The 27,943-nt window shown below is 56.8% G+C and overlaps 1 protein-coding gene across 2 annotated transcripts in view; it reads left to right on the top strand.

Annotated features, from left to right (window-relative positions):
- The window catches only part of CTDSP1 (CTD small phosphatase 1), a 78,790-nt gene extending 52,464 nt beyond the window's left edge, over nucleotides 1–26,326 (top strand). For both annotated transcript variants that reach the window (XM_075609675.1, XM_075609676.1), the window contains exons 3-7: nucleotides 1,364–1,465; nucleotides 2,295–2,351; nucleotides 3,222–3,314; nucleotides 4,663–4,848; nucleotides 19,959–26,326. In XM_075609675.1, the coding sequence (XP_075465790.1) occupies nucleotides 1,364–1,465; nucleotides 2,295–2,351; nucleotides 3,222–3,314; nucleotides 4,663–4,848; nucleotides 19,959–20,087 (567 nt within the window). In that variant the 3' untranslated portion in view covers nucleotides 20,088–26,326. The remainder of the gene's footprint in view (nucleotides 1–1,363; nucleotides 1,466–2,294; nucleotides 2,352–3,221; nucleotides 3,315–4,662; nucleotides 4,849–19,958) is intronic.
- Nucleotides 26,327–27,943: the final 1,617 nt, after the last annotated feature.

Here is a 27,943-nt window from a genome sequence, read left to right as displayed (position 1 = left end):
CCTCCGCTCAAGCCACGCCCCCCCTCCCGCTCAAGCCTCCCACTCCCGCTCGGCTCCCGCTCCCTACAGACCGCATATCGCGGTCTGTGTATGTCAGCGCCCCGCCTGTCTGCAGTGCGGGAGCGCTGACGGAGGGAGCGGGGCCTTAGCCTTATGAATACTCCCGGTGTTGTAATGCACCTGCTGCCCCCTTTAGGAGCAAAAGGAGTACTGACCGGGGGATGGCTACGTGTTTGCCTCTGCTGTTTGTTTGAAACTATATATTCATATTTATTAATAAATATATATTATATTTAATTGCTATCCTGATTAAATTATTAAATAAATAATAATGTATTAAATGTGTGTGTGTGTGTGTGTGTTCTCCAATACTGCCTGAGGTGTCATTGCACAGCAATTCTTTTTAGATCCCTACATTGAAGGGGTTAAAAACAGCAACCCCCCCCCCCCCCGCCCGCCCTGTTTGTGTATCACAAAGTATTGTGACCAAAAAATGCTAATGCCACAAAATGATACTGTGAAAACTCCACCATCCTGAGAGAAAACACCCACGTTACCCTCCTGCAGACCACGTGATTGGTGCAGGGGACCCCAAGCTACTCACCTCAATAGTGTGCAGCTAAGATGCTAGGTGCGGTGATACCAAGGGCCCCAGGCTGTGATACTAGGGGCCCCAGGCTGTGATACCAGGGGCCCCCAGGCTGTGATCCCAAGGTGTGTGTATGTGTGATACATAGGCCCCCAGGCTGTGATACCAGGGGCCCCCAGGCTGTGATACCATGGCCCCCAGGCTGTGATACCAGGGGCCCCCAGGCTGTAATACCAGGGGCCCCCAGGCTGTAATACCAAGGGCCCCCTAGGCTTTAATACCAGGGGCCCCAGGCTGTGAAATCAGGGTGTGTGATATACCAGGGGGGAGGGGGGGATGATATACCAGGGTGTGTGTGTGTGATATACCAGGGGGGGGGGGGTGATACCTGGGTGTGGGTGGGTGTATGTGTGATACCTGTGTGTGTGTGTGTGTGTGTGTGATACCTGTGTGTGTGTGTGTGTGTGTGTGTGATATACCAGGGGGGGGGGTGATACCTGGGTGTGGGTGGGTGTGATACCTGGGTGTGTGTGTGTGTGTGTGTGATACCTGGGTGTGTGTGTGTGTGATACCTGGGTGTGTGTGTGTGTGTGTGTGTGATACCTGGGTGTGTGTGTGTGATACCTGGGTGTGTGTGTGTGATACCTGGGTGTGTGTGTGTGTGTGTTACCTGGGTGTGTGTGTGTGATACCTGGGTGTGTTTGTGATACCAGGCCAGGATGCAGGAGACATGGATGTGGAGATCGGGCTCTGATGTTTCGCTTGTCTCCTCAGGCGGCTGTTAAGTTTCTTCTGCCAGAGGTGAAGGGGAAGGACGCTGGCAAGATCTGTGTGGTCATTGACCTGGATGAGACCTTAGTTCACAGCTCATTCAAGGTGAGACCAACTCTGCTCTGTCTCCTTCTTTCCCTTTCTCTGAGGCTCTGATTCATTTCATGTGTCTGGGAAGAGGAAAGCCGTGCCACGGGCAACACTCATTCAGCATGTACCACGGGCAACACTCATTCAGGATGTGCCACGGGCCACACTCATTCAGCATCTACCACGGGCAACACTAATTCAGAATGTACCACGGGCAACACTCATTCAGCATGTACCACGGGCAACGCTCATTCAGCATGTACCACGGGCAACACTCATTCAGCATGTACTACGGGCAACACTCATTCAGCATGTACCACGGGCAGCACTCATTCAGCATGTACCACGGGCAACACTCATTCAGCATGTACTACGGGCAACACTCATTCAGCATGTACCACAGGCAACACTCATTCAGCATGTACCACGGGCAACACTCATTCAGCATGTACCACGGGCAACACTCATTCAGCATGTACCACAGGCAACACTCATTCAGCAACTACCACGGGCAACGCTCATTCAGCATGTACCACAGGCAACACTCATTCAGCAACTACCACGGGCAACACTCATTCAGCATGTACCATGGGCAACGCCCATTCAGCATGTACCACGGGCAACACTCATTCAGCATGTACCACGGGCAACACTCATTCAGCATGTACCACGGGCAACACTCATTCAGCACGGCAGCACTGCTTTATGGAAAAGTAGTGTTTGGCCAGTCTTCGCAATCCTGTGTTCGTTAGGCTTTTACACACAGTCATTTGATTGGATAGTTCATGTTAATTCTCCGCGTTACGAGTCAGCCAGATAACTTGTTTTTTCTTTCTTTTTGTAGCCAGTCAACAATGCCGACTTTATCATTCCGGTTGAAATAGATGGAACGGTTCATCAGGTAACACATCCCCAGCATTTCCCCCGCTGGTCCCTGCAGATGATGTTACTTTGTATACGATGTCCTTGATTTTCTGTCTTTATACAGGGCTTGTTTTTAAAGTACAGCCTGTACTATGCCGCCTAGCTTTGTCCTCCGGCTGCTGAAGCCGAAGTCCTCTCCTGTCCTCCTGTATGATTAACCCGGTACCTTGTACCCTACTTTATAATGTCGTTGAACACAAGACGTGCAAACGATGGCGTGGAGAGATCAAGATTCAAATCTCGCGAGCTCCAGCACAAGGATAAGGCGAGGGCTCCATATCCGTCACAGCCCATTTGGACCGGTGCTGGGTTCAAGTAATCCAGGATAGGCTGTGGTGCCTCCTGCCAGCTTATTCTCGATTACTTGGGCCCAGAGCCAGCCACAAGCACCGCGGGACGCAGCCGATGTTGGGGAAAACATTAAAAAAAAGTTTGATTCCCATGCTCTCATTTTTGCAGAGTCCTGCTGAAGAAGGTTTAGAGTGGGGGAGGCCAACAGGTCAGCTTTTCAAGATATCCCTGCTTCAGCACAGGTGGATCAATCAGTGGCTCAGCCGTTGACTGGAGTTGGCCACCCCTGGTTTAGAGAAACGTGTTTGACTGGATCCTACAGATGTAGCCCGTGACTTTATTCCCTCACATGACACAACTAATCCTGTTAATATGCAGAACATCACAGAGCTTCCATAGGATTCAGTGGCAGAAGATCGCAGCCCCCGCCATAGTGTATCACAATAAAGCCTTCTTCATCAGCACATTGGTCTGTGTGCTGTACCTGCCCCGTGTCGCTCTCTGCACCGTTCCTGATTCCTTTGCCTGGTTCTTATCCGTCTGCTCCCTGCCCCAGGTGTACGTGTTGAAAAGACCCCATGTGGACGAGTTCCTGAGGCGGATGGGGGAGATGTTTGAGTGTGTGCTGTTCACCGCGAGCCTCGCCAAGGTGAGATAATGACTTCTGTATTCAGCAGAGAAATGCCGATTTCATGGGGAACCTTTTAGTGACGCAATTAATGAGTTTGTAATAATGTGTAAGTGTCAACCACCCCAAGGTGCCATCCCCGATAGGCAGCCACCACACCACATTTTGTAAAAAATGTATCTATCGAATGTAATTGAATTCCTTAAACGAATGTAACCTGCTGAACCCTCTAGTGCTGGGGTAACCAAATCCAGTCCTCAAGGGCCATCAATAGGTCAGGATTAAGTGTATCCCTGCTTCAGCACAGGTGGCTCAATCAGTGGCTCGGTCAAAGACTGAGCCACTGATTGAGCCACCTGTGCTGAAGCAGGGGTAGCCTTAAAACCTGACCGGTTGGGGGCCCTTGATGACTGGATTTGGCTACCCCTGCTCTAGTGCCAGAGGGATTTACAACACAGAGCAATGCATTGCAAGTCCCTCGGCGGTACCGAGAAGGGGGGCCGCCACGTCTGCGCTTGCGCAGAAGGGGGAGCGGCTGAGTTGGCGCATGCGTAGAAGGGTAGGAGACGCCGAAAATCGCCGGTTCCGCTTTTCGGACGTGCCATGGAGCGTCACTGCCATTAGGAAACGTTGGTCCTCAGAACTACTGCCCCTATTAATGTACCTACAACAATAATAATACTCCAGTGCAATGGCTCTCAAGGGCAGCCATCAGGACAGGCTTTTCTACACACGTAACCTGTTAGGCCAGCCTTATTTATCACTAAAACAGCGTGCTTAGGTATGTGTCGATCTAAGACATTTGGTTGCGACCAAGTCGACGCTGGCGTTTAGCCGCCACTCGCCTCGTCCACAGGGACATCTCTCCGCCTGCTGCTTCGCCGCCAAGATAAGCCCCAAACTTACCCTAAAAACCCCTAATCTTAACCCCTGATACTAACGTAACCCCTTACCCTAAGTCCCCTTAAATTAACTCACCTTATTGGCCAAACGGCCGGCGGCTCAGTGCCCAGCGGTGGAGCTGCTGCGGCAAAGGATCCCTCTGTGGCCAAACGCCGGTGGAGACTTGGCCGCAACGAGGTGGCCACAAGGAAATGTCCGATTCCAGGTATGTGTTGCCCTGAACATCTGCCTTTTTCTTAGCCTTAAGGACCTCGGTACATGGGTTTCCGACCCCTGGTGGTTCCCAAGGTCACACAGAGAGAGGCACTTGTCATTTATATCTGTGTAGGCAATGTGTATCACACGGGTATGTTTGTGTTAGTGCTGCATATTGCTGTCCCTTAGTGACGCGTTAACGTGAGATCAGAACTCCCCCCTCCCTTACTTACCACCTGCTTATATGGCTCTCTTCCCTTCTCGGTCTCAGTATGCTGACCCGGTGGCCGACCTGCTGGACAAATGGGGAGCTTTCCGCACCCGGCTCTTCCGAGAATCGTGTGCTTTCCACAGAGGGAACTACGTGAAGGACCTGAGCCGGCTGGGCAGGGACCTCAATAAGCTGATTATCATCGACAACTCCCCGGCCTCCTACATCTTCCATCCGGATAACGCGGTATGAGATAGATTCAAACCGTTATGCATGGCTGTCTGGCAGCCTGGCGGGGCTCGGTGCGGAGGGAGCCTGGCGGGGCGCGGTGCGGAGGGTGTCTGGCGGGGCTCGGTGAGGAGGGAGCCTGGCGGGGCTCGGTGCGGAGGGAGCCTGGCGGGGGTCGGTGCGGAGGGAGCCTGGCGGGGCTCGGTGCGGAGGGAGCCTGGCGGGGCTCGGTGCGGAGGGAGCTTGGCGGGGCGCGGTGCGGAGGGAGTCTGGCGGGGGTCGGTGCGGAGGGAGCCTGGCGGGGCTCGGTGCGGAGGAGGGAGCCTGGCGGGGGTCGGTGCGGAGGGAGCCTGGCGGGGCTCGGTGCGGAGGAGGGAGCCTGGCGGGGCTCGGTGCGGAGGGTCTGGCGGGGCTCGGTGCGGAGGAGGGTCTGGCGGGGCTCGGTGCGGAGGGAGCCTGGCGGGGCTCGGTGTGGAGGGTCTGGCGGGGCTCGGTGTGGAGGAGGGTCTGGCGGGGCTCGGTGCGGAGGGAGCCTGGCGGGGCTCGGTGCGGAGGGAGTCTGGCGGGGCTCGGTGCGGAGGGAGCCTGGCGGGGCTCGGTGCGGAGGGAGCCTGGCGGGGCTCGGTGCGGAGGGAGCCTGGCGGGGCTCGGTGCGGAGGGAGTCTGGCGGGGCTCGGTGCGGAGGGAGCCTGGCGGGGCTCGGTGCGGAGGGAGCCTGGCGGGGCTCGGTGCGGAGGGAGCCTGGCGGGGCTCGTTGCGGAGGGAGTCTGGCGGGGCTCGGTGCGGAGGAGGGAGTCTGGCGGGGCTCGGTGCGGAGGGAGCCTGGCGGGGCGCGGTGCGGAGGGAGCCTGGCGGGGCGCGGTGCGGAGGGTCTGGCGGGGCTCGGTGCGGAGGAGGGAGTCTGGCGGGGCTCGGTGCGGAGGGAGTCTGGCGGGGCTCGGTGCGGAGGGAGCCTGGCGGGGCTCGGTGCGGAGGAGGGAGCCTGGCGGGGCTCGGTGCGGAGGGTCTGGCGGGGCTCGGTGCGGAGGGAGCCTGGCGGGGCTCGGTGCGGAGGGAGCCTGGCGGGGCTCGGTGCGGAGGGAGCCTGGCGGGGCTCGGTGCGGAGGAGGGAGCCTGGCGGGGCTCGGTGCGGAGGGAGCCTGGCGGGGCGCGGTGCGGATGGTCTGGCGGGGCTCGGTGCGGAGGGAGCCTGGCGGGGCGCGGTGCGGAGGGTCTGGCAGGGTCTCGGTGCGGAGGGAGCCTGGCGGGGCTTGGTGCGGAGGGAGCCTGGCGGGGCTCGGTGCGGAGGGAGCCTGGCGGGGCTCGGTGCGGAGGGAGCCTGGCGGGGCTCGGTGCGGAGGAGGGTTTGGCGGGGCTCGGTGCAGAGGGTTTCTGGCGGGGCGCGGTGCGGAGGGAGCCTGGCGGGGCTCGGTGCGGAGGAGGGAGCCTGGCGGGGCTCGGTGCGGAGGAGGGAGCCTGGCGGGGCTCGGTGCGGAGGGAGCCTGGCGGGGCGCGGTGCGGAGGGAGCCTGGCGGGGCTCGGTGCGGAGGGAGCCTGGCGGGGCTCGGTGCGGAGGGTCTGGCGGGGCTCGGTGCGGAGGGAGCCTGGCGGGGCTCGGTGCGGAGGGAGCCTGGCGGGGCTCGGTGCGGAGGGAGCCTGGCGGGGCTCGGTGCGGAGGAGGGAGCCTGGCGGGGCTCGGTGCGGAGGGAGCCTGGCGGGGCTCGGTGCGGAGGGAGCCTGGCGGGGCTCGGTGCGGAGGAGGGAGCCTGGCGGGGCTCGGTGCGGAGGGAGCCTGGCGGGGCTCGGTGCGGAGGGAGCCTGGCGGGGCTCGGTGCGGAGGAGGGTCTGGCGGGGCTCGGTGCGGAGGGAGCCTGGCGGGGCTCGGTGCGGAGGAGGGTTTGGCGGGGCTCGGTGCAGAGGGTTTCTGGCGGGGCGCGGTGCGGAGGGAGCCTGGCGGGGCTCGGTGCGGAGGAGGGAGCCTGGCGGGGCTCAGTGCGGAGGAGGGAGCCTGGCGGGGCTCGGTGCGGAGGGAGCCTGGCGGGGCGCGGTGCGGAGGGAGCCTGGCGGGGCTCGGTGCGGAGGGAGCCTGGCGGGGCTCGGTGCGGAGGGAGCCTGGCGGGGCTCGGTGCGGAGGGAGCCTGGCGGGGCTCGGTGCGGAGGGAGCCTGGCGGGACTCGGTGCGGAGGAGGGAGCCTGGCGGGGCTCGGTGCGGAGGAGGGAGCCTGGCGGGGCTCGGTGCGGAGGAGGGAGGCTGGCGGGGCGCGGTGCGGAGGGAGCCTGGCGGGGCTCGGTGCGGAGGGAGCCTGGCGGGGGTCGGTGCGGAGGAGGGAGCCTGGCGGGGCTCGGTGCGGAGGTGTCTGGCGGGGCTCGGCGCGGTGCGGGGGAGCCTGGCGGGGCGCGGTGCGGGGGAGCCTGGCGGGGCTCGGTGAGGAGGGAGCCTGGCGGGGCGCGGTGCGGAGGGAGCCTGGCGGGGCGCGGTGCGGAGGGAGCCTGGCGGGGCTCGGTGCGGAGGGAGCCTGGCGGGGGTCGGTGCGGAGCAGGGAGCCTGGCGGGGCGCGGTGCGGAGGGAGCCTGGCGGGGCTCGGTGCGGAGGAGGGAGCCTGGCGGGGCTCGGTGCGGAGGAGGGAGCCTGGCGGGGCTCGGTGCGGAGGGAGCCTGGCGGGGCTCGGTGCGGAGGGAGCCTGGCGGGGCTCGGTGCGGAGGGAGCCTGGCGGGGCTCGGTGCGGAGGGAGCCTGGCGGGGCTCGGTGCGGAGGGAGCCTGGCGGGGCTCGGTGCGGAGGGAGCCTGGCGGGGCTCGGTGCGGAGGGAGCCTGGCGGGGCTCGGTGCGGAGGAGGGAGCCTGGCGGGGCGCGGTGCGGAGGGAGCCTGGCGGGGCGCGGTGCGGAGGGAGCCTGGCGGGGCTCGGTGCGGAGGAGGGAGCCTGGCGGGGCTCGGTGCGGAGGGTCTGGCGGGGCTCGGTGCGGAGGGAGCCTGGCGGGGCTCGGTGCGGAGGGAGCCTGGCGGGGCTCGGTGCGGAGGAGGGTCTGGCGGGGCTCGGTGCGGAGGGAGCCTGGCGGGGCTCGGTGCGGAGGAGGGTTTGGCGGGGCTCGGTGCAGAGGGTTTCTGGCGGGGCGCGGTGCGGAGGGAGCCTGGCGGGGCTCGGTGCGGAGGAGGGAGCCTGGCGGGGCTCGGTGCGGAGGAGGGAGCCTGGCGGGGCTCGGTGCGGAGGGAGCCTGGCGGGGCTCGGTGCGGAGGGAGCCTGGCGGGACTCGGTGCGGAGGGAGCCTGGCGGGGCTCGGTGCGGAGGAGGGAGCCTGGCGGGGCTCGGTGCGGAGGAGGGAGCCTGGCGGGGCGCGGTGCGGAGGGAGCCTGGCGGGGCTCGGTGCGGAGGGAGCCTGGTGGGGCTCGGTGCGGAGGGAGCCTGGCGGGGCTCGGTGCGGAGGGAGCCTGGCGGGGCTCGGTGCGGAGGGAGCCTGGCGGGGCTCGGTGCGGAGGAGGGAGCCTGGCGGGGCTCGGTGCGGAGGAGGGAGCCTGGCGGGGCGCGGTGCGGAGGAGGGAGCCTGGCGGGGCGCGGTGCGGAGGAGGGAGCCTGGCGGGGCTCGGTGCGGAGGAGGGAGCCTGGCGGGGCGCGGTGCGGAGGGTCTGGCGGGGCGCGGTGCGGAGGGAGCCTGGCGGGGCTCGGTGCGGAGGGAGCCTGGCGGGGCTCGGTGCGGAGGGAGCCTGGCGGGGCTTGGTGCGGAGGAGGGAGCCTGGCGGGGCGCGGTGCGGAGGGAGCCTGGCGGGGCGCGGTGCGGAGGGGGCCTGGCGGGGCGCGGTGCGGAGGGAGCCTGGCGGGGCGCGGTGCGGAGGGAGCCTGGCGGGGCGCGGTGCGGAGGGAGCCTGGCGGGGCTCGGTGCGGAGGGAGCCTGGCGGGGCTCGGTGCGGAGGAGGGAGTCTGGCGGGGCTCGGTGCGGGGGGAGCCTGGCGGGGCTCGGTGCGGAGGAGGGAGCCTGGCGGGGCTCGGTGCGGAGGAGGGAGTCTGGCGGGGCTCGGTGCGGAGGGAGCCTGGCGGGGCTCGGTGCGGAGGAGGGAGTCTGGCGGGGCTCGGTGCGGAGGGAGGCTGGCGGGGCGCGGTGCGGAGGAGGGAGCCTGGCGGGGCTCGGTGCGGAGGGGCTGGCGGGGCTCGGTGCGGAGGAGGGAGCCTGGCGGGGCTCGGTGCGGAGGGTGTCTGGCGGGGCTCGGTGCGGAGGGAGCCTGGCGGGGCGAGGTGCGGAGGGAGCCTGGCGGGGCTCGGTGCGGAGGGGCTGGCGGGGCTCGGTGCGGAGGAGGGAGCCTGGCGGGGCTCGGTGCGGAGGAGGGAGCCTGGCGGGGCTCGGTGCGGAGGGAGTCTGGCGGGGGTCGGTGCGGAGGGAGCCTGGCGGGGCTCGGTGCGGAGGGAGGCTAGCGGGGCGCGGTGCGGAGGGAGCCTGGCGGGGCTCGGTGCGGAGGGAGCCTGGCGGGGCGCGGTGCGGAGGGGGCCTGGCGGGGCGCGGTGCGGAGGGAGCCTGGCGGGGCGCGGTGCGGAGGGAGCCTGGCGGGGCGCGGTGCGGAGGGAGCCTGGCGGGGCTCGGTGCGGAGGGAGCCTGGCGGGGCTCGGTGCGGAGGAGGGAGTCTGGCGGGGCTCGGTGCGGGGGGAGCCTGGCGGGGCTCGGTGCGGAGGAGGGAGCCTGGCGGGGCTCGGTGCGGAGGAGGGAGTCTGGCGGGGCTCGGTGCGGAGGGAGCCTGGCGGGGCTCGGTGCGGAGGAGGGAGTCTGGCGGGGCTCGGTGCGGAGGGAGGCTGGCGGGGCGCGGTGCGGAGGAGGGAGCCTGGCGGGGCTCGGTGCGGAGGGGCTGGCGGGGCTCGGTGCGGAGGAGGGAGCCTGGCGGGGCTCGGTGCGGAGGGTGTCTGGCGGGGCTCGGTGCGGAGGGAGCCTGGCGGGGCTCGGTGCGGAGGGAGCCTGGCGGGGCTCGGTGCGGAGGAGGGAGCCTGGCGGGGCTCGGTGCGGAGGGGCTGGCGGGGCTCGGTGCGGAGGAGGGAGCCTGGCGGGGCTCGGTGCGGAGGAGGGAGCCTGGCGGGGCTCGGTGCGGAGGGAGTCTGGCGGGGGTCGGTGCGGAGGGAGCCTGGCGGGGCTCGGTGCGGAGGGAGGCTAGCGGGGCGCGGTGCGGAGGGAGCCTGGCGGGGCTCGGTGCGGAGGGAGCCTGGCGGGGCTCGGTGCGGAGGAGGGAGTCTGGCGGGGCTCGGTGCGGGGGGAGCCTGGCGGGGCTCGGTGCGGAGGAGGGAGTCTGGCGGGGCTCGGTGCGGAGGGAGCCTGGGGGGGCTCGGTGCGGAGGAGGGAGTCTGGCGGGGCTCGGTGCGGAGGGAGTCTGGCGGGGCGCGGTGCGGAGGAGGGAGCCTGGCGGGGCTCGGTGCGGAGGGGCTGGCGGGGCTCGGTGCGGAGGAGGGAGCCTGGCGGGGCTCGGTGCGGAGGGTGTCTGGCGGGGCTCGGTGCGGAGGGAGCCTGGCGGGGCGCGGTGCGGAGGGAGCCTGGCGGGGCTCGGTGCGGAGGAGGGAGCCTGGCGGGGCTCGGTGCGGAGGGGCTGGCGGGGCTCGGTGCGGAGGAGGGAGCCTGGCGGGGCTCGGTGCGGAGGAGGGAGCCTGGCGGGGCTCGGTGCGGAGGGAGTCTGGCGGGGGTCGGTGCGGAGGGAGCCTGGCGGGGCTCGGTGCGGAGGGAGCCTGGCGGGGCGCGGTGCGGAGGGGGCCTGGCGGGGCTCGGTGCGGAGGGAGCCTGGCGGGGCTCGGTGCGGAGGAGGGAGTCTGGCGGGGCTCGGTGCGGGGGGAGCCTGGCGGGGCTCGGTGCGGAGGAGGGAGTCTGGCGGGGCTCGGTGCGGAGGGAGCCTGGCGGGGCTCGGTGCGGAGGAGGGAGTCTGGCGGGGCTCGGTGCGGAGGGGCTGGCGGGGCTCGGTGCGGAGGAGGGAGCCTGGCGGGGCTCGGTGCGGAGGGTGTCTGGCGGGGCTCGTTGCGGAGGGAGCCTGGCGGGGCTCGGTGCGGAGGGGCTGGCGGGGGTTGTTGCGCCCCCTCTGGCGATGTGTTGTCACATGGCAGCAGGAGGAGTTGCCGGCACTTACAGAGGCCCCGGGCTCAGCAATCACTGGGATTGCTGACGTTGGGCCGGTGAAGAGTGTGGAGCCCATCACCGTCTAAAGGTTACCATGGTAACCGGAGAAAGTAGAGCGTAATAAAATCGGTAGTTTTTTAAGACCATAACAAAAGAGAGCAAGACCTGAACATTATACAAGTTCAATTCTGTACGGCCCCTTGGGGGGTGTTGCCTGAACCCAGGGGTTCTCAACTCCACCCCCGCTTCAGCACAGGTAGCTCAATCAGTGACTCAGTTTTTGACTGCACCACCTGTGCTGAAACAGGGATATTCTTAAACCTGCCCTGTTTGGGGGGGGGGGAGGGGTATTGAGAACCCCAGGGTAATCCCTTTCAGTGGTCTGCAGCCTCTTGTAGAATAAAACACTGTTGGCATCTCTTGGAATGAAGAAGTTAATTTAATGAATAATATTTCATATGTATTTAAATCCAGTAAAATGCAACTTGTAACCGCACCGTCAGGCACCCTGTACTGCGGTAATATGCAACCTCACCGTCAGGCACCCTGTACTGCGGTAATATGCAACCTCACCGTCAGGCACCCTGTACTGCGGTAATATGCAACCTCACCGTCAGGCACCCTGTACTGTGGTAATATGCAACTTGTAACCGCACCGTCAGGCACCCTGTACTGCGGTAATATGCAACTTGTAACCGCACCGTCAGGCACCCTGTACTGCGGTAATATACAACTTGTAACCGCACCGTCAGGCACCCTGTACTGCGGTAATATGCAACTTGTAACCGCACCGTCAGGCACCCTGTACTGCGGTAATATGCAACTTGTAACCGCACCGTCAGGCACCCTGTACTGCGGTAATATGCAACTTGCACCCGCACCGTCAGGCACCCTGTACTGCGGTAATATGCAACTTGTAACCGCACCGTCAGGCACCCTGTACTGCGGTAATATGCAACTTGCAACCGCACCGTCAGGCACCCTGTACTGCGGTAATATGCAACCTGCAACCGCACCGTCAGGCACCCTGTACAGCGGTAATATGCAACTTGTAACCGCACCGTCAGGCACCCTGTACTGCGGTAATATGCAACTTGTAACCGCACGGTCAGGCACCCTGTACTGCGGTAATATGCAACTTGTAAACGCACCGTCAGGCACCCTGTACTGCGGTAATATGCAACTTGTAACCGCACCGTCAGGCACCCTGTACTGCGGTAATATGCAACTTGCAACCGCACCGTCAGGCGCCCTGTACTGCGGTAATATGCAACTTGTAACCGCACCGTCAGGCACCCTGTACTGCGGTAATATGCAACTTGTAACCGCACGGTCAGGCACCCTGTACTGCGGTAATATGCAACTTGTAACCGCACCGTCAGGCGCCCTGTACTGCGGTAATATGCAACTTGTAACCGCACCGTCAGGCACCCTGTACTGCGGTAATATACAACTTGTAACCGCACCGTCAGGCACCCTGTACTGCGGTAATATGCAACTTGCAACCGCACCGTCAGGCACCCTGTACTGCGGTAATATACAACTTGTAACCGCACCGTCAGGCACCCTGTACTGTGGTAATATACAACTTGTAACCGCACCGTCAGGCACCCTGTACTGCGGTAATATGCAACTTGTAACCGCACCGTCAGGCACCCTGTACTGCGGTAATATGCAACTTGCAACCGCACCGTCAGGCACTCTGTACTGCGGTAATATGCAACGTGCAACCGCACCGTCAGGCACCCTGTACTGCGGTAATATGCAACCGCACCGTCAGGCACCCTGTACAGCGGTAATATGCAACGTGCAACCGCACCGTCAGGCACCCTGTACTGCGGTAATATGCAACTTGTAACCGCACCGTCAGGCACCCTGTACTGCGGTAATATGCAACCGCACCGTCAGGCACCCTGTACTGCGGTAATATGCAACTTGCAAACGCACCGTCAGGCACCCTGTACTGCGGTAATATGCAACTTGTAACCGCACCGTCAGGCACCCTGTACACCGGTAATATGCAACCTGCAACCGCACCGTCAGGCACCCTGTACTGCGGTAATATGCAACTTGTAACCGCACCGTCAGGCGCCCTGTACTGTGGTAATATGCAACTTGCAACCGCACCGTCAGGCACCCTGTACTGCGGCAATATGCAACTTGTAACCGCACCGTCAGGCACCCTGTACTGCGGTAATATGCAACTTGTAACCGCACCGTCAGGCACCCTGTACTGTGGTAATATGCAACTTGCAACCGCACCGTCAGGCACCCTGTACTGCGGTAATATGCAACTTGTAACCGCACCGTCAGGCACCCTGTACTGCGGTAATATGCAACTTGTAACCGCACTGTCAGGCACCCTGTACTGCGGTAATATGCAACTTGTAACCGCACCGTCAGGCACCCTGTACAGCGGTAATATGCAACTTGCAACCGCACCGTCAGGCACCCTGTACTGCGGTAATATGCAACTTGCACCCGCACCGTCAGGCACCCTGTACTGCGATAATATGCAACTTGCAACCGCACCGTCAGGCACCCTGTACTGCGGTAATATGCAACTTGCAACCGCACCGTCAGGCACCCTGTACTGCGGTAATATGCAACCTGCAACCGCACCGTCAGGCACCCTGTACTGCGGTAATATGCAACTTGTAACCGCACCATCAGGCACCCTGTACTGTGGTAATATGCAACTTGTAACCGCACCGTCAGGCACCCTGTACTGCGGTAATATGCAACCTGCAACCGCACCGTCAGGCACCCTGTACAGCGGTAATATGCAACTTGTAACCGCACCGTCAGGCACCCTGTACTGCGGTAATATGCAACTTGCAAACGCACCGTCAGGCACCCTGTACTGCGGTAATATGCAACTTGTAACCGCACCGTCAGGCACCCTGTACTGCGGTAATATGCAACCTGCAACCGCACCGTCAGGCACCCTGTACTGTGGTAATATGCAACTTGTAACCGCACCGTCAGGCACCCTGTACTGCGGTAATATGCAACTTGCAACCGCACCGTCAGGCACCCTGTACCGCGGTAATATGCAACTTGTAACCGCACCGTCAGGCACCCTGTACTGCGGTAATATGCAACCTGCAACCGCACCGTCAGGCACCCTGTACTGCGGTAATATGCAACTTGTAACCGCACCATCAGGCACCCTGTACTGCGGTAATATGCAACTTGTAACCGCACCGTCAGGCACCCTGTACTGTGGTAATATGCAACTTGTAACCGCACCGTCAGGCACCCTGTACTGCGGTAATATACAACTTGCAACCGCACCGTCAGGCACCCTGTACTGCGGTAATATGCAACTTGTAACCGCACCGTCAGGCACCCTGTACTGCGGTAATATGCAACTTGTAACCGCACCGTCAGGCACCCTGTACACCGGTAATATGCAACTTGTAACCGCACCGTCAGGCACCCTGTACTGCGGTAATATGCAACTTGTAACCGCACCGTCAGGCACCCTGTACTGCGGTAATATGCAACTTGTAACCGCACCGTCAGGCACCCTGTACTGCGGTAATATGCAACTTGTAACCGCACCGTCAGGCACCCTGTACTGCGGTAATATGCAACCTGCAACCGCACCGTCAGGCACCCTGTACAGCGGTAATATGCAACTTGTAACCGCACCGTCAGGCACCCTGTACTGTGGTAATATGCAACGTGTAACCGCACCGTCAGGCACCCTGTACTGCGGTAATATGCAACTTGTAACCTCACCGTCAGGCACCCTGTACTGTGGTAATATGCAACTTGTAACCGCACCGTCAGGCACCCTGTACAGCGGTAATATGCAACTTGCAACCGCACCGTCAGGCACCCTGTACTGCGGTAATATGCAACTTGTAACCGCACTGTCAGGCACCCTGTACCGCGGTAATATGCAACTTGCAACCGCAGCGTCAGGCACCCTGTACTGCGGTAATATGCAACTTGTAACCGCACCGTCAGGCACCCTGTACTGCGGTAATATGCAACTTGTAACCGCACCGTCAGGCACCCTGTACTGCGGTAATATGCAACTTGTAACCGCACCGTCAGGCACCCTGTACTGCGGTAATATGCAACTTGTAACCGCACCGTCAGGCACCCTGTACTGCGGTAATATGCAACCTGCAACCGCACCGTCAGGCACCCTGTACTGCGGTAATATGCAACTTGTAACCGCACCGTCAGGCACCCTGTACTGCGGTAATATGCAACTTGTAACCGCACCGTCAGGCGCCCTGTACTGTGGTAATATGCAACTTGTAACCGCACCGTCAGGCACCCTGTACTGCGGTAATATGCAACTTGTAACCGCACCGTCAGGCACCCTGTACTGCGGTAATATGCAACGTGCAACCGCACTGTCAGGCACCCTGTACTGCGGTAATATGCAACTTGTAACCGCACCGTCAGGCACCCTGTACTGCGGTAATATGCAATTTGTAACCGCACCGTCAGGCACCCTGTACAGCGGTAATATGCAACCTGCAACCGCACCGTCAGGCACCCTGTACTGTGGTAATATGCAACCGCACCGTCAGGCACCCTGTACTGCGGTAATATGCAACTTGTAACCGCACCGTCAGGCACCCTGTACTGCGGTAATATGCAACGTGCAAACGCACCGTCAGGCACCCTGTACTGCGGTAATATGCAACCGCACCGTCAGGCACCCTGTACTGCGGTAATATGCAACTTGTAACCGCACCGTCAGGCACCCTGTACTGCGGTAATATGCAACGTGCAAACGCACCGTCAGGCACCCTGTACTGCGGTAATATGCAACTTGTAACCGCACTGTCAGGCACCCTGTACTGCGGTAATGTGCAACTTGCAAACGCACCGTCAGGCACCCTGTACTGCGGTAATATGCAACTTGTAACCGCACCGTCAGGCACCCTGTACTGCGGTAATATGCAACGTGCAAACGCACCGTCAGGCACCCTGTACTGCGGTAATATGCAACTTGTAACCGCACTGTCAGGCACCCTGTACTGCGGTAATGTGCAACTTGCAAACGCACCGTCAGGCACCCTGTACTGCGGTAATATGCAACTTGTAACCGCACCGTCAGGCACCCTGTACTGCGGTAATATGCAACTTGTAACCGAACCGTCAGGCACCCTGTACTGCGGTAATATGCAACTTGTAACCGCACCGTCAGGCACCCTGTACAGCGGTAATATGCAACGTGCAACCTCACCGTCAGGCACCCTGTACTGCGGTAATATGCAACCGCACCGTCAGGCACCCTGTACTGCGGTAATATGCAACTTGTAACCGCACCGTCAGGCACCCTGTACTGCGGTAACATGCAACTTGTAACCGCACCGTCAGGCACCCTGTACTGCGGTAATATGCAACTTGCACACGCACCGTCAGGCACCCTGTACTGCGGTAATATGCAACTGCACCGTCAGGCACCCTGTACTGCGGTAATATGCAACCGCACCGTCAGGCGCCCTGTACTGCGGTAATATGCAACCGCACCGTCAGGCACCCTGTACTGCGGTAATATGCAACCGCACCGTCAGGCACCCTGTACTGCGGTAATATGCAACTTGCAACCGCACCGTCAGGCACCCTGTACTGCGGTAATATGCAACCTGCAACCGCACCGTCAGGCACCCTGTACTGCGGTAATATGCAACGTGCAACCGCACCGTAAGGCACCCTGTACTGCGGTAATATGCAACGTGCAACCGCACCGTCAGGCACCCTGTACTGCGGTAATATGCAACTTGTAACCGCACCGTCAGGCACCCTGTACTGCGGTAATATGCAACGTGCAAACGCACCGTCAGGCACCCTGTACTGCGGTAATATGCAACTTGTAACCGCACCGTCAGGCACCCTGTACTGCGGTAATATGCAACGTGCAAACGCACCGTCAGGCACCCTGTACTGCGGTAATATGCAACTTGTAACCGCACTGTCAGGCACCCTGTACTGCGGTAATGTGCAACTTGCAAACGCACCGTCAGGCACCCTGTACTGCGGTAATATGCAACTTGTAACCGCACCGTCAGGCACCCTGTACTGCGGTAATATGCAACTTGTAACCGAACCGTCAGGCACCCTGTACTGCGGTAATATGCAACTTGTAACCGCACCGTCAGGCACCCTGTACAGCGGTAATATGCAACGTGCAACCTCACCGTCAGGCACCCTGTACTGCGGTAATATGCAACCGCACCGTCAGGCACCCTGTACTGCGGTAATATGCAACTTGTAACCGCACCGTCAGGCACCCTGTACTGCGGTAACATGCAACTTGTAACCGCACCGTCAGGCACCCTGTACTGCGGTAATATGCAACTTGCACACGCACCGTCAGGCACCCTGTACTGCGGTAATATGCAACTGCACCGTCAGGCACCCTGTACTGCGGTAATATGCAACCGCACCGTCAGGCGCCCTGTACTGCGGTAATATGCAACCGCACCGTCAGGCACCCTGTACTGCGGTAATATGCAACCGCACCGTCAGGCACCCTGTACTGCGGTAATATGCAACTTGCAACCGCACCGTCAGGCACCCTGTACTGCGGTAATATGCAACCTGCAACCGCACCGTCAGGCACCCTGTACTGCGGTAATATGCAACTTGTAACCGCACCGTCAGGCACCCTGTACTGCGGTAATATGCAACGTGCAACCGCACCGTAAGGCACCCTGTACTGCGGTAATATGCAACGTGCAACCGCACCGTCAGGCACCCTGTACTGCGGTAATATGCAACTTGTAACCGCACCGTCAGGCACCCTGTACTGCGGTAATATGCAACTTGTAACCGCACCGTCAGGCACCCTGTACTGCGGTAATATGCAACTTGTAACCGCACCGTCAGGCACCCTGTACTGCGGTAATATGCAACCTGCAACCGCACCGTCAGGCACCCTGTACAGCGGTAATATGCAACTTGTAACCGCACCGTCAGGCACCCTGTACTGCGGTAATATGCAACTTGTAACCGCACCGTCAGGCGCCCTGTACTGTGGTAATATGCAACTTGTAACCGCACCGTCAGGCACCCTGTACTGCGGTAATATGCAACTTGTAACCACACCGTCAGGCACCCTGTACTGTGGTAATATGCAACTTGTAACCGCACCGTCAGGCACCCTGTACTGCGGTAATATACAACTTGTAACCGCACCGTCAGGCACCCTGTACTGCGGTAATATGCAACTTGTAACCGCACCGTCAGGCACCCTGTACTGCGGTAATATGCAACTTGTAACCGCACCGTCAGGCGCCCTGTACTGCGGTAATATGCAACCTGCAACCGCACCGTCAGGCACCCTGTACTGTGGTAATATGCAACTTGTAACCGCACCGTCAGGCGCCCTGTACTGCGGTAATATGCAACTTGCAACCGCACCGTCAGGCACCCTGTACTGCGGTAATATGCAACTTGCAAATGCACCGTCAGGCACCCTGTACTGCGGTAATATGCAACTTGTAACCGCACCGTCAGGCACCCTGTACTGCGGTAATATGCAACTTGTAACCGCACCGTCAGGCACCCTGTACTGCGGTAATATGCAACTTGTAACCGCACCGTCAGGCACCCTGTACTGCGGTAATATGCAACTTGTAACCGCACCGTCAGGCACCCTGTACTGCGGTAATATGCAACTTGTAACCGCACCGTCAGGCGCCCTGTACTGCGGTAATATGCAACCTGCAACCGCACCGTCAGGCACCCTGTACTGTGGTAATATGCAACTTGTAACCGCACCGTCAGGCACCCTGTACTGCGGTAATATGCAACTTGTAACCGCACCGTCAGGCGCCCTGTACTGCGGTAATATGCAACTTGCAACCGCACCGTCAGGCACCCTGTACTGCGGTAATATGCAACTTGTAACCGCACCGTCAGGCACCCTGTACTGCGGTAATATGCAACTTGCAACCGCACCGTCAGGCGCCCTGTACTGCGGTAATATGCAACTTGTAACCGCACCGTCAGGCACCCTGTACTGCGGTAATATGCAACTTGTAACCGCACCGTCAGGCGCCCTGTACTGCGGTAATATGCAACTTGTAACCGCACCGTCAGGCACCCTGTACTGCGGTAATATGCAACTTGTAACCGCACCGTCAGGCACCCTGTACAGCGGTAATATGCAACTTGCAACCGCACCGTCAGGCGCCCTGTACTGCGGTAATATGCAACTTGTAACCGCACCGTCAGGCACCCTGTACCGCGGTAATATGCAACTTGCAACCGCACCGTCAGGCACCCTGTACTGCGGTAATATGCAACTTGTAACCGCACCGTCAGGCGCCCTGTACTGCGGTAATATGCAACTTGTAACCGCACCGTCAGGCACCCTGTACTGCGGTAATATGCCATTAGGGACATTGGAAATAGATCTGGCAGAATAATTATAAAGAATCTGAACCTGACAACCCCCCAGAATGCACATTAAACCCTCGCTTTGTACTAGTACCTTGTTTAGCAAGTTACTCCTGCAATTAATACAGTCATTTGTTTATTTAATAAAAAGCAAGAACTCTAGGTAGATTTTTTTATTTTATTTTTTATCAAAGTGATATGTCTAAAACAGGGGTGCAACTCCAGTCCTCAAGAACCATCAACAGGTCAGGTTTTCAGGATATCCCTGCTTCAGCACACGTGTTGTACCCGAAGACTGAGCCAACCGATTGAGGCACCTGTGCTGAAGCAGGGATATCCTGAAAACTTGACCTGTTGGTAGCTCTTGAGGACTCGAGTTGGCCGCGCCATGGTCTAAAAGTACCAAACCAAAACATGACATTAATCCATCGGCAGCAAAGGGAGAGCAACACTTCAAAGCAAGAAGTAACGAATCATCACGTGATCGGCACATAGCAAATAAACCCAACGATTACAAACAAATAAAGTGCTCAATCTTCCAAGACTCTTGGAAGAAGCGTCATCCGTGGGCTTGTCAATGAAAAAAAAACCTGGTAACGGTGGTGTGGGCTGGTACCAAGGGACGTTACTCTGGGTTTGTACATGGAATAGTGGTCCTCTGCTCGCTCTCAGCAGCATCGCTCTCTGTTTCACTGCAGGTGCCGGTGGCTTCCTGGTTTGACGACATGATGGACACGGAGCTCCTCGACCTTCTCCCCTTCTTTGAGAGACTCAGCCGGGTGGAGGATGTGTACAGTGTCCTAAAGCAGCACCGGAACGCCAGCTAGTGACTCGGAGGGGGGAGGCCAACGGTGGGAGGGTGGTGTGTGCTGCAACGAGCTCACGCACGTGTGTGTGGAAGGACCTGAGAGTGGCCCTTGCCTTGACCAACTGCGGTGATTTGGGGCAGGTGGGGTCCTAATTCTGATTGAGCTCGAAGGCCTGCCTCTTAGTGGTGCCACCCCATGCAGGACCAAAGTCAAGTAGTGACATGAATGGGTTAAATCTTGGTGGTTGATGCCAAACCATAGAAGTATTTTGAATTAATTTTTTATTTTTTTTAAAGTGTTCATTTGCGTTGGTGACTGTAAGGAAGGGGAGGGGGGATTTGTGAGTCTGGGCTCCTACACCTCCGCGATAACGCAAAAAGACTCCTATAAGCGTCCCTACATGTCATAAACCAACTAGGAAAGGAAGTGGGATATGTAGAAGATGAGGTTACTAAAAAACGCCCACGTCCCAACTTGCATTTTCTTAACTAATATTTCCCAGAACGTTTTCCAGAGTTAAATCAAACCCTTGTTTTTTGGAGTAACGGGTGCATTAGTTATCGAGATTTAACCCATTTTGCGTATTACTGCTGTTTGGTAATATTGGTCGTATGTGGGGCCGTAATTCAGCTCTCTCCTGCTTCAGGAATCATTAGGGCTCTTGGCAGAATTTGTAGGGACGCGTCGACAATGGAGGTTTTGGCCAAGTATTCCAAGAGTCCCGTCTCTTCTGCTCATCGTCTAAGTCGGTGTATTGGTCGAGGTACCATAGCAAAAATTAGTGGGGCTGTCCCTGTTTTACAGAGAGCCTACACCAGAGGTGGCCAACTCCCGTCCTCAAGGGCCACCAACAGTCCAGATATTAGGGATATCCCTGCTTCAGCACAGCCATCTGTGCTGAAGCAGGGATATCCTTAAAACCTGACCTGCAGGTGACCCTTGAGGACTGGGGTTGGCCACCTCTGGCCTACACCTGTGATAAGAAAGTGGTGGTGGTGGGGGGGGGTAACATTTTGGATCTCAACTTTTCAATGATTTAAAAAAAGGGACGGACCTGTTTTTAAGAAAAAAATAACTTTTTTTATTTTTTTGTTTGTATTTTAAAGAAGCGTAATTGTAGATTTGTAAATGGGGGGGGGGGAAGGGGCAGCATGGAAACATGAGGCGTGCAGGCTACGTGTGTGTGTGTGTGTGTGTGTGTGTGTGTGTGTGTGTGTGTGTGTGTGTGTGTGTGCGCAGTGCCTGCCGGTTGGTGATGGCCAAACTGTGCAAGTCATTGCTCACCTTCTCCGGCACCAAATGCCGGCTTTGAACCCTTCCGTACCGGAGGATGCTCCAACGCATGCAGGCCCTGGGGGAGTACGGACCAGTCAATGGGCAAACACAGCGATAGCTCAGCAGAAGCAGCTGTGATATGGTCATTTGGCTACCATCCTTTCAATGCCTGTGCAGGTCCGCTCCATACGGCCGCGGGCCTTCATTTGTGGTTATTTGCAGAAACGGTTATGTAACTTGGCCTCGGACTGTTCTGGGCAGCTGATATAGAAGGGTCCTCATTGCTCACCCCACACTGTCTTTTTTACAGTCTTCCCGAGATAATCGTTGGATGGGTTTGTTAGGGACCATATAAACACTGTAGGACAGGCGTGGCCAACTCCAGTTCTCAAGGGCCACCAACCAGGTCATGTTTTAAGGCTATCCCTGCTTCAGCGCTGGTGGCTCAGTCAATAATTGAGCCACCTGTGCTGAAGCAGGGATTATCCTTACAACCTGCCCTGTTGATGGCCTTGAGGGCTGGAGTTGGCCACCCCTGCGGCTGTACGAGTTGGGGGATCAGCGGATCTTCCCCCTTGGGGTTTGCAGGCGCCACATATATTGATAGTGTGAGACTATCGCTTCTGAATTGCAGGAACGTTTGAATGGAAGTAATAGTCTTATCACAGAAATAGGAGGGGCCGGTAACCCTCGTAATTTATTGCAAGTCAGTCCAGCGTAAAATGTGCAAAATATAAGCTCAAATTTGCCCTGATTTGCGGTTAAACGGAACTTTCTAAAGAGCGTTGATGACCGGGGATTGGAGACATTTAGCCGATCCGTGACAACTCGAGTCTTTAGAGCGTTCCATGCTGGAATACCGTACACGCAGGACCCGTTGTGATGAAATAACATGGCGTTTGAGCAAAAAGCTAAATAATTGCCCGTTTTTGATTGGTTCATGTCATGACTCTGGTTTTGGCATTGTTCAGAGTTTGCTGGACTGGTGGTAACCCAACCCCTGTACTAGCTGCTGTATAAAATTCAGACTCGGTTCTCAAATGTGGCTGTTCTTTCAGCCCGTGAGCGTCTTTTTAATGCTATGCTGGTGGTGAAGGAGTTAACCTCTGCGTGTAGGAAGTAAGATTTTTACGTGTTCTGCTGACGGATGTTAAGTGCCTTTTTGATTTCGTTATCTCGTGCTTATCCAAATCCGCTGCCCCACGCGTACCCTTGCTCGCTCTCACTCGTGCTCACACTCAGTCGCTCGTACTCGCGCACACAACCTCACCCTTGCTCACACTCGCGCACTCTCCACACTCGCGTGCGTGCCTTCCAATGAAATCTAGCAGAATTATAAAGCGACACACTCACACGTGCGACACACATACACACACACACAAGTGCCTTCTCACGTCCGCCCTTTGCTGCAGAAAGTGACCTGCGATGGATTCAGGAGTAATGGGATCACCCTGAAAATGGGGAGCTAGCAGCATGGGGATCCCCTGCCTGGCTTAACCCCCTCACTCCTGGAACAAGGAAGAAGTCCATTTTCAGATTGAATGCGGTTAGATATTTTTTAACAAAAATATTTATATATACATAAATACTTACACACAGCCTCTGACCTTACCATTTGCCTTAACTCCAGCAGTGCCTTTTCAAGCCCCAATTAAGCCTGTGACATTGCATAACCTAGTAGTAACTATTGGTTGAACACACTGATTGTTACTCAGCGCCTTTTTTACAACGAGGCTCCTCCTAATGCGTTTTATTGGGTGGGGGGTGGGTTGTTTAAGAACTCTCACTTCCTTGCAGTTGAGCATGTCTTGCTACATAATGGTACAGAGTACGTTGATGCACGTTTATCCCCCCCCCCCCAGCTCCCCCTCCTTACAGGAATGTAACTTCTGTCAACGGTTTGCTGTGTTGCTGTGGGTTTGCTGTGCTTGTCCCTCCAATGCAGGGCTACTCCAGTCCCACCAACAGGCCAGGTATTTAGGAATATCCCTGCTTCAGCACAGGTGGCTCAGTCATTCCGATTGAGCCACCTGTGCTGAAGCAGGGATATCCTTAGAACCTGACCTGTTGGTGGCCCTTGAAGACTGGAGTCGCCCACCCCTGGGGTAGACAGAGAGAAGCGGTATTTGAAGGCTGCAGGTGTATAGCGGTGTTGAGCACCAATGGGAGATCTTGAGTTGCATCTGCCGCACTAAGTCGCTTGTGTGCTGTATTGGCAGACATTGGAGGTCGCCTTTATTTTCCTGTTTATTTTTTTAATGATATTCACACAAGGCTCTATAAATATGTATATCTGTATATATGACTTTAGAGAGATATGAAAGAGAATTTACACTTTATATCCTTGCTGGGGAAACCGGTATGTATTTGTTTGTAAGTTTTATTGTCTGTGAGAATAAGCTGGAGACCACGTTTATTTCCCCAAATACTATCCTGTTTAACCCCAGGGCAACTGTTTAACCCCATGGCTGCCAAAGTGACCTGTAACCGATTACGGTCTGCCCTGGCAGAGAGAGGGTGGAGTATCGGATTAGACGCGAGCACATTCTAATGATTTCTTGCAGCTGCAATACATTTTTGGTCCTGCTTCCCCCCCCCCCCCCCGACCCCCTCTTCCCCCCCCCGACCCCCTCCTCCCCCCTCTGTAATTTACCACGATTTCAGTATTAAAATAAATTGAGGGAGATGGGACTTCTGCTTTCTCTGCCGGTCAGCGGTATGATATTGATGCCTGTTATAGAAATCTGAGATTTCCCTATTATTATACAGGTATTTCCAGTGCCCACTCCCACTCACCGTTTTATCTTCTGTGTCTCACTCATTTAGAGTCGGTTTCGCTAGTTTTGTGTGTGTCTCGGAGACTTCGTCGGCGTCTCGCCGCTAAAACTCAGTACTTTTCTATTTTCTGGTCCAGAACCACTAACGGTCACTGGTTGTGACTTCTGTATTTCTTGCCCCCCGGCAGTAACGTAGAGCGAGTAACGCCTGGCCGGACGGGCTCGGTAATTGCAGGTGCTTGACAGTGATTCCCGGCCTCTATTGCGCCATAAAATTAACGGTGGCAGCCAGACCACGACTTCTGAACCACGTGACCGTGCAACATCAGACTGCAAGGGGGGGGGGAGAGAGAGAGGAGAAAGACAGTGACTTGCTATTTGGTTGGACTTCTTGCTGGTCCCACCACCATGCAAGTCCTTGTTACTGACCCTGGGATGGGAAGACTTGGGCAGATGATGTTCTTCCATCTTTGGACAGTTTTTCCTTTTACCTGCAGAGGGCGCTGTTGTGAAGCAAGAGGTGGGAATAAGCTTTAACCCCTTTAAGTGCCTTATAGTACTTGATGTGTGTGTGCAACATCTCAAGTGCTGACCAGCAGAGGAGTGTTATCACCGATCACCCATCCCGCCACTAGCCTAGCTTGTTCATCTGACCGTTCTAGTGAGCACGGATTTGCTCTGTGGGGGGGGGAAACGTTTGGTGCAGGAAGACCAGGCAGCCTATACCTTTGCAGACACCTCCAGCAGCAGCGGAGTTAATGGCATCTGCAACTCGTTTAGTAAACCGACCTTTTAACATTTTTGCGGAATGGTCGTGCTGACCCCTCTGTCAGAGAAAGGGTTAATCTCACTCAACCACCCCATGAACAAGATTTACCAAACAATACATGGTTACAACGCTATAATCCAGGGGGTCAAACTCTGTCCTCAATGGGCGGGCAGTTTTTAGCAGGCCCCGCATAAGACAGACGTTACCGCCTTTGCTGCTATAATGCCTTGCAATGTGTGCAGACATGTAAGGGTGTATTGGAGAACGGAATATGGCTTAACCATAGCAGGCGAAAGCACAAAATAATATATCATGGGATGTATATAATGCACACTGCTTTATTTACGCTAATTAACATAGAATATAATGCAGCTATTCCAATGTTGCAGTGAAAAGGGCTTAGTAATAAGAAATAAAAACACATTAATTTTTTTAAAGGCGTTTTTAGAAAAATCACTGAGGTGGCCAATGATTTTACATCCAAAAGCGGAAAACTACTGGGGTCATCTCACAATCCGTGGGATACAAAGTGAGTGCTGGCAGTCAAGGTTTGTGGCATCACCCTCTGGTATCAGGATGAGGTTCTCATGTGTAACTCCAGTTTGCTGATGTGTAACCAAAATGTCTTGATTGGTAAAAAAAAAATGATTTTATTGGACTCTTGGGGTACGGTAGTTTTTTTTCCCAAACTGACTTTCCATTGTCTGCGCTGAATCAGGATGAATATATGACCCCAGACCATCGGCGGCAGGTTCCAGCAGCCCTGTTATTTGTGCTGCTCTTGTTCATGTATAGAACTTGATTTGCTGTTGACGGCAAAGTCCGTTTTTAGCATGGGCTAAAACCCGGAAATGATTTCTGCTGTCCCCTGGTCATCTGAATCCCTGTGATCGGCCTGAGGCTCTGCGCCAAAATACGGGCGTTCGGACTGTCTCGCTTCAGCACTTGTCAAATTCATCAAGCTCCTATTCGGAGTGTCGCCCCCCCCCGATCAAGTGTTACCCGCCGTCCGAGTGACTGGATGCAACGTCCCATATCCGAGTTGGATGGATCTGCCCCTTAGACAGGGTGCGATGTTCTGCAGGTGTCTAGGCACAGCGCCGGGTTACAAGTCATTACGCCCGCCTGATCACATGATTATTGTGTCCCTTTGAACAAAACATTTCGGCATCTGTTGGTGGCATCTGTCTCCATGAAAACACTTATATCTCGGAAAAATTGCCGCGGCTAATCCTAAAGTTATTTTTTATTGTTATATAATATTATATATATTTTTATTGTATATCCGTCTTCTGAAACTGGGAGCTAATCATCTTAACTTCTTCGGGGAGAGGGGGGGAAAAAATACATTTAAAGTGCCTTTTTTTTCTGTGTGATTTTAAAAACTAAAAATTAATCTTTAAAATGACAAAGAAACAACAAAAGAAAAACCTGCGTTTTCTGTGTCCTGTGTTTTTATTTGCGCCGTGGTGCGTCTGGAATGTTTTCCGTGTGAAATGTGAACAAACTGTATTGTTATGATTTTTTTGGGGGGGTGGGGGAGGGAATGGCGGAAAAAATACAGATTCTAGGAAATTGTATGTAAAAATGTGTTAGATTATATCCAAATCATTATTTGTTTTGTTAACTAATGCTGGCTGTAATTACATACAGACAAGAAAAGCAGAAATATATTTACTTTCAACTAGCAGAAGAACCGTCTTTATCCCATACTGACCAACGTCCCCTATATAGGAGGGAGACGCCCTCATAATTCAGAGATCTCATTTTATACCCATGAGATTGACTTCCCTCAGAAGGGGGTGGCAGGATCTCTGCGCAGTTTAAATGTCCCACGTCATGTGGGCCAATGGGAAGCTGCAAGGAATGGCTTGTCATTTAAAGCCTCCATTATGTTAGCCCCGCCTGGGCAGCTACTTGGACCGGCTTCCAAGGTAAATATCTCTGGAAACGGGGTGCACTGAGCTGAAATGAACGTTGTTCAGCTAGGGGGGGGAGGGAGGAGGGGTGTGTGTGTGTGTGCGCACGTGTGTGTGTGTGTGCGCTCCCAGGAGTGCCTCTAACTGCCAGCCAGGTGATGCAGGGAGGAACATGACCGAAATAAACAGCCAAGGAGGATACATCTCTTTCCCAAATATCTTACTGAGTAAATCGTGGTGCATGAAGTAAAGAGATACAATCGCGACTGAAAGTAACAATCTCATGCTGGGGTTTCCATATTAAAGCTGCAGTTCAGTCTTTTTTTTTTTTACATTTATTTTTTTACTTCAATAGTTTCATGTGTGCAATCTCTAATTACCTAAAGAACTGTATAACTGCCAGTCAATTCGTTTTCCATGTATTGATAGGTCGAAATTTGGTGACATATTAAAAGCTGGGATTTGTTTATAATCTGCTTGACTGGCAGTGGAAGCTCATGAATATTCATGAGCACTCCTGCACTGACATGTGCTAGAGGGAGGGCAGGGCTGACAAAGGGGTGTGCCAGGGCTTGTGACAGGACATGAAGGGGCAGTGCCTTAGCAAATGGCTGTTAAAATAGAATTAAAGAAAATTGGTCTTTCAAAGTTGTTGTTTTTAAAACAGAAAATGCTAAAAGTATTTTTTCTTACTACAGAACTGATTTATTAAAAAAAACACACATGCAGGATATTGACAACTGCAGCTTTAATGGAGCCATTTATTATCTATTTTTTTTAACAGGATTCAAGCAGGGGGTCTCCAGAGCTGAACCCCATTCATTTCAACTGTGGGGACCCCCTGCTGACTGAGGTGCAGACCTCCAAAAGGTGGTGCCGGTATCGCTGCAAATTATAAAGCGCCCGCATCACGTTAGCCAATAGGAAGCAGCACTTGATGTCACAGCTTCCTATTGGCCTGCAGGACGGGGGGGGGGGGGGGGAGGGGGGAGGGGTAGCTTTGAAAGTACGCCATAATGTGAACCCTGCTATTTGAGTGGAGTGGCTACCGGCACGGCCTTATGGGGGGAAGTATCTCCGGAAGCAGGGGGTCCCTGGAGCTGAAATTAATTGGGTTTAGCTCCAATCAACGGT

The sequence above is a fragment of the Ascaphus truei genome, chromosome 7 (genome assembly GCF_040206685.1).
Source record: "Ascaphus truei isolate aAscTru1 chromosome 7, aAscTru1.hap1, whole genome shotgun sequence".
NCBI classification, from domain to species: Eukaryota; Metazoa; Chordata; class Amphibia; order Anura; family Ascaphidae; genus Ascaphus; species Ascaphus truei.
This window is presented reverse-complemented; position numbering and strand designations above follow the sequence as displayed.